Source organism: Aptenodytes forsteri, unplaced genomic scaffold, assembly GCF_000699145.1.
Source record: "Aptenodytes forsteri isolate BGI_AS27 unplaced genomic scaffold, ASM69914v1 Scaffold2, whole genome shotgun sequence".
Classification (NCBI taxonomy): domain Eukaryota; kingdom Metazoa; phylum Chordata; class Aves; order Sphenisciformes; family Spheniscidae; genus Aptenodytes; species Aptenodytes forsteri.
This window is the reverse complement of record NW_008795695.1, coordinates 9465843-9472120: the sequence shown is the minus strand read 5'-3', so window position 1 is coordinate 9472120 and position 6278 is coordinate 9465843. Positions and strand designations below refer to the sequence as shown.

General features: G+C 39.3%; 1 protein-coding gene across 2 annotated transcripts in view; it reads right to left on the bottom strand.

Annotated features, from left to right (window-relative positions):
• The window catches only part of SIM2 (single-minded family bHLH transcription factor 2), a 61613-nt gene that overhangs the window by 24377 nt on the left and 30958 nt on the right, over positions 1-6278 (bottom strand). For both annotated transcript variants that reach the window (XM_009282980.2, XM_019473058.1), the window contains exon 5: positions 1015-1100. In XM_009282980.2, coding sequence (XP_009281255.1) covers positions 1015-1100 — 86 coding nt within the window. The remainder of the gene's footprint in view (positions 1-1014; positions 1101-6278) is intronic.

Sequence of the window (6278 nt, the reverse complement as noted above, 5' to 3'; positions counted from 1 at the left end):
GTGGGGGGGGGGGGGACGACACCATACAGAGATACCACCACTGCAAGCTCTACTCTTTTACCTGATTTCAGATTCAGCTTTGGGACAGAATCATTTTTGCTGGGAAGCAGCTGAGCAAACAGGGGTCCATGTAATGAAGAATTATCAGTCTAACCAGGTAGATAGCAGTGTAAATAGACAGATATATGTCTGGACCTTGAACACATTCCTTAAAAGAGCTCTGCTTCTCTTGCATGCTTTTCTTTTTGTTTTTGAATGACTCAAACAAAATGAATCCTCACCAGACTGTATGTGAAGTACCCTTCTCTCCTGATGCTTAAGTGGTAGAATTGCACTGTGTAGCTCAAAGATCAGCAAATGCTCATTGTAAAGCTGAAAATAAGAACTACCTGAATGGCAGGTGTTATTATAGAATCTCAGTATTTGCCGTGGCTTCTGATTTCATGTAATAAATAGAAAATTAATACAAACTATAAGATTTACAAACAGACTTGTTGGTTTAGTACAATTCAACCCTGAGTTGATAGTAATGATTGTTTAGGGTAACATTACGGTCTCATTAATGTTGAGGTAATTCTGGTCAGGCCAATGAGGTGACTTGTGCAACTGGGTGGCTGCTCAGCTGGAGCACGGTAACACTGAGGCAGAGGGATGTGGGAGGGTTTCCAAGTTCCTGTGTCTGGGTTCCTGCCTCACCTGCCTCCAGTTCCATAGGGGAATAAGACCTAGCTGTGGGCTCTCCTTGCACCTCTGTGGCTGTGCTCCAGCCGGTTCCCCAATCTGGAAGATCAGGGATCAGGATGTGGGAATGTGCTGGAAAGCAAGCTCCAACTCACTGTGAGGGAGTCTAGACTTGCATTACTAAGGGAATCTGCAATCAGCAGTGGCAATTTTTGCATCTGTTCTGATTCTTTCCATCACAGACTTTGCTTTCAGCTACTCATACATTAAAAAAACTAAATAAACTGGTCACTTGTTGAATACTTGGTGTGAGGGGAAGCTTATATACATTACCTTGTAGCCACTGCATGTCAATCCTGCATTCCTCTTGGCTAGGACACACTTCATTCTCAGGAAAAATGATCTCTCAATTTCATATTCTGAAAGCATAAACCACACTGCGTATTTATTACTGAAGATTTCAAAACTGTCCATAACATTGGCTTTCATGATTTAACAGATGTGTTTATGTCTCAGCCTTAGGCAGCAATAGAAGTCAGCCGTTCTACTTTCCCACTCAATCTCTTCCCTCAGGATTTATTTCACCTTCATGTTAGGATTCCCTGTGAAAGTTGGACAAGTCAGCATGACTAGGTCTCCAAATTTCTGTTTTTACCACCCTTCACAAGGCAATCACCTTGATTCTGAACAGCTAGGTACCAGCCTATATTGGTAAAGGGAAGGAAATGCCTCCTTTGGAGCGTAGGTAAATGAAGGTACTCTCCAAAACAACAGCAGAATGAGAAACAAGAAAATTCATTGGTTTTGTAATAATTCGAGTGTATGTAGCTAATCATGCCCAGACTGGTGAACTTCTGACCTCCATATACAATATTATTACCTGTTTTGCTGACTTCCAAAACGATCTTTGTAGATGGTTTTTAAACAAATGTCTTCATGGATAATCTCCAGAAATGTTTTAAAGTTAAATACTGCTCAGGTACACGCATATTTTCTGCTACGAATAAGTTACTATTCTCTTTAATGTTAATTATGCTCAGTAACAGTTAAGACATCATTAATAGTTCTGGCTTTTTTTACTGAAAGTTGCAGTTTGGCAGAACACAACTATATTAGGAAAAAAACCCTAATTTGGTACAACTGTGAATAGGAAAATCAGGGAAGCAGAGGGGTTTCTGGATTTGTTGCAATGTGTATTACTTCCTAACTCCCCACAGGGTTTGATCCAAAGTCTACTGTATTCAGTTGGAGTCTTGCTTTAATTTGATTTAACTGTTGAGTTGTGTTCCAAATTTTTGTGCATCCATCACCCAATTAACACCTCAGCCACACACCTGCAGTGGTTTGAGCCTCAGACCACTACCTGGAAACCAATAAATTCTCTACATTAAGTTCTGAGATTAAAGGTCTGAAGATACAACCACAGAAAAAGGATTTAGTGAGGAGGGAAAAGAAATGCAATATGTAGTGCATCTCAACTAGTATCAGCCTTCCTGAGTATTTGAATTTTCCATCTATCTTCCTAATGCAAATTAGATCCGTATGGGGAAAAACAGGCACTTAAATGCACTGGCACATCTACTGTGCAGTTTTAAATATCAATGTATACAATTTGGTGGGAGGAAGCCATACAGTACAGATTACTATTGCTGAAGCATGATCTCATGAGTAAAGAATGGATCTGGGAGTTGGGAACATCGGTGCAATTCATGGCTTCAATACAGATTTTCTGTGTGACTTAACACTAGTGCTTACTCTTTCTGCCGCAGTCCCATGCACGCAAAATAAAGGTAACTTTCTCCCTTCAAGGGTGCCAAGGGAGAAAAATAATTAATGCACAGTAATGAGGGTACAAAGACCATCTTCGGATACGGACTGAGTTGCTAGCAATTTTAATGACTTGCATTCTTCTATAAAAAGAGATGATTAGTGGAATTGGAAGCAATGTCTTAAACTTCTCAAACATCCTGCCACAAGACCTAAAAGAGTCTCTTTCTCAGTAACAAGCTCCTTCCAGGGACCTTATTCGTTAGCCTTCTATTTGCTGCTTCCTTCATTTTTAAATGTTACTGCAGACTAGTGCACTGCTACAGAAACACTCAGGTAGCTCTAACTTCACTATTCCACCAGGAATAGGTTATGATGTACAGTGTGGTCTTTAGGTGTCTATAAAACTAGAGTAGTACCCAGAATGTAATTTTTCCTTTCTTATTTAAAATCAGTAATTATTTCATTATTTAAGAAGAGGTCTTGTCTCCCTGATTTCATGAGGGTAGATGGCAAGCAAGAGGTCCCCCCGGAACACCAGTCCTCGTAACTAGCTACAGGCTTTCTAGGAAATCAGGAGGGTGATTAAAACAATTCAAGGGCAAGGATGCTGTGTGGTGTAGGAGGACAGAGTAAAGAGGGATAGAGTTGCACCCTAGCACTAAGTGGTATGCAGAAGGAAGGGTGATAGAATTGTAATTCAATAGTAGCTGCATGTGATTTGTAAGACTGAAGAGTAATAATCAGTAGCTTTGTCATTGTGTGTAATCAAGTACAAAATTATATAACTGTAATTTAATAATGGAGTGTTTATTAATTATTGGTCATTGAATTATTAGTTTTTTAGTAGCGTGTTGCTGAACCAACAGACACTAGTCTCTTAAATCAGTTACTTCTCATGCCTGCAATCTAAAGAGGGAGAGTTACCCATGAGGCAACTGGGGGCTCATCTGAGAGCTTCCATTTTTGAGGCTTGAGTTAGCTGATATTAAGATGCCTTAAGTAAGAAAAGGAGAGATGACCCATGTGGCCAAACAGAATCTGAGCCTTGGGTGACATATACTGCCTTTTTACCTGAAGAGGCCAAAGTAGCATATACATGATGATAAGCATTCTTCCTCCTGTGTGTATTAAGAATGATAGTTTGTGTTTGTGTGGGAGCCCAGTGTCACTGTGAGAGTTGCCATCTGGGGCCGGGGGGGGGGAAGCAGAGTGTGTCTAAAGGAGAAAAGGAGAGCCTGACCATTCCTGGATGGTCTGGGGCCGTAACAACTGTTAATGCAGTGATTTAGTAATGCAACGTGTCCCATAGCACAGGTGGATGCAGAGTGCCACAGCATTTTTAACCAACCACCTAGGATTGTTACATGGCTGGATAAGGTTAATGGTTGTGTTAAGGTGCCCAGTGAATAATGTGCAGGTGCTACATGGCGTCTGGCATCTTGTTTGCAGGGTTGGAGCTGAAGAATACAAAAGCCACCAGAGAGAGATCCTTGTGAGTGTGTGTGTGTGAGTATAAAATCTGCTAGCAGGCTTTGAGACTGACTTGCTGGCAAGGAAAAGCAGGACCAGGCCATTCATATTGTTCATGCTTATGTGAGTGCTATTAGTGTGTATGTGATGCCTGTAAAAGCACTGTTCTGCTGTCCATGTTGATCTGTCATTGGTGGGCTCTGTGTACATAGATGTGTTTGTGCGCACCTACTGGGAATAAAACCATCTCCAGACCTGATCAAGAGACTGCAAAATATAAAGGGACAGTAAGACCAAAACCCTCACATAAAGAATCTAGATGTGCAAGACTGTGAAAAGTGTGAATTAGTATTCATATTAACTGATACCTTTACCAGTGTGACTCCACAATACCCTTGAAAGTAGCAGAAGGGGGTAGCAAAGCAAAAAAGAACTAAAGTAAATCTGTAATTGTAAAGCTGATTGGGAAATAAAGAGCCCTGGTATCCTGCTGGATGCTAATACATCCATCAATATAATGCAACACTTAACTTAAAATATCACATCCAGGCTGTACCTGATGCAATTAAGATGGTCTATTCTGATGAAGAGAATGTAGGAAGAAAATGAGGTACTTAAAGGTTTAGCAAGCAAAGAGGGAGATGCTGAATATTCAAATAGGAGAAATCAGATGAGCTGTGAGAAGAGTGATTAGTAATGCATGCTGTCCTGCTGCAGAGGTTAATCACAAAATTGTGAGGAGATAGTAGGCATGAAAGCTCAGTTTTAAAGCAGGAAAAAAGCCTACAGCATGAATAGCCAGCACCTGCTGTAAAAGCAGAATGACTGTAAAAGCAGCGATGTAGCAAAAGTCTCAAATTAGGGAAGACAGAAAAACAGTAAATGTAAAATAAGCACTTCAGGCTTAAGTAAGAGGTGAATGTAACCAATTATTCTTAAGACTCAAGTGATTTTATCAGTCAGAATTGTTTTGAAAAACTGCAAAAATATAACAACATAAAGCATCTAGACCTAGTATTACATATACAATTACATAATTACAATAATGTAATTATTGATATCACTGGTGTTCTTTCAAGCGAACATGTAAGCACAGCACATATAAATAGCAGAAAGAATCTTAGGCTATCAAGAAGGTAAAAGAAGTTTGAAACAGAGAGGAAACCAATTAAGTGCTACCAGTTCTTAAGTAGTTAAATGTTGAGAGAACTGTGGGTTAAACACATATATATGAAACTTAAGAGAGAGAATAATGAATAGTAAAATGTTATGACTGAACCAGAATGTAAGCAACACTGAAGGAAAATAGCCTTCTTAATTATTAGAGGATATTCATACCATCTAATAACTGAAGCTTAACCACTGTATTTTTCTGAAATGTTAACTATATAAATGCATCACTGTAAGTGATGTTAACACCTTTCCTTTAAGTGTTAAGAAAATGTTAAAAATCTATGTATAAACTATGTCTATTTGTTATAGAGAAAAGATGAAACCAAGTGGTTGCAGACATCAGCTAATAAAGGACGAGAAACAAAATGTCTTACGGAGATGTTCCAGCTGACTTAACACAAAAAAACCCTATTAATAACAATCTTTGTTGGTTTTTGCCTTCCCTATGTATCACAGAAGAAAAAGTAATCCATTCAAACCCTATGGATATTGATAACTACATATTGCTCAGCTTTGATTTTGGTTTGTTTTTTTTTCTTTTATGAAAAGGGAGAATAAGAAATAGAACCGGATCCAATGTGAAGATGTTCTCATCTCCTACAAAAGAAACCCCATTTATCTGCATGAGGATGTACTTCATATTATTATTAGTGATAATGATTAAAAGAACACTATTACAGCACTGTAATCTCCATGTATGTACTCTGTGCGTGTTTGTACGGATGTAACTTGATGTGTTTACAAAACAGCATTTTTAGAGCTGCAAGAAACAAAGGAGACTTCATTAACCATAGCAGTGTCTCCCATGGTAAACTGTACTTTCCAACTGCGCCTCCACAACACCTGGAACTGAAACAACTGTATCTTCACACAGTGTGGTATTGGAGATATTTTAGATTGGAGTAAAACAATCTCATATGTATATTCACATTTGTCACTGCAGGAGGTATTATATATTATATTGCCCCATTGACTACAGCTTCCAGAAGCAAGCTGAAAAACTGGAAAACTGACAACAAGCTGGATAGGCTAGGCTAGGCTAGGCTAGGCTAGGCTAGGCTAGGCTAGGCTAGGCTAGGCTAGGCTAGGCTAGGCTAGGCTAGGCTAGGCTAGGCTAGGCTAGGCTAGGCTAGGCTAGGCTAGGCTAGGCTAGGCTAAAATAGAATAGAATAGAATAGAATAGA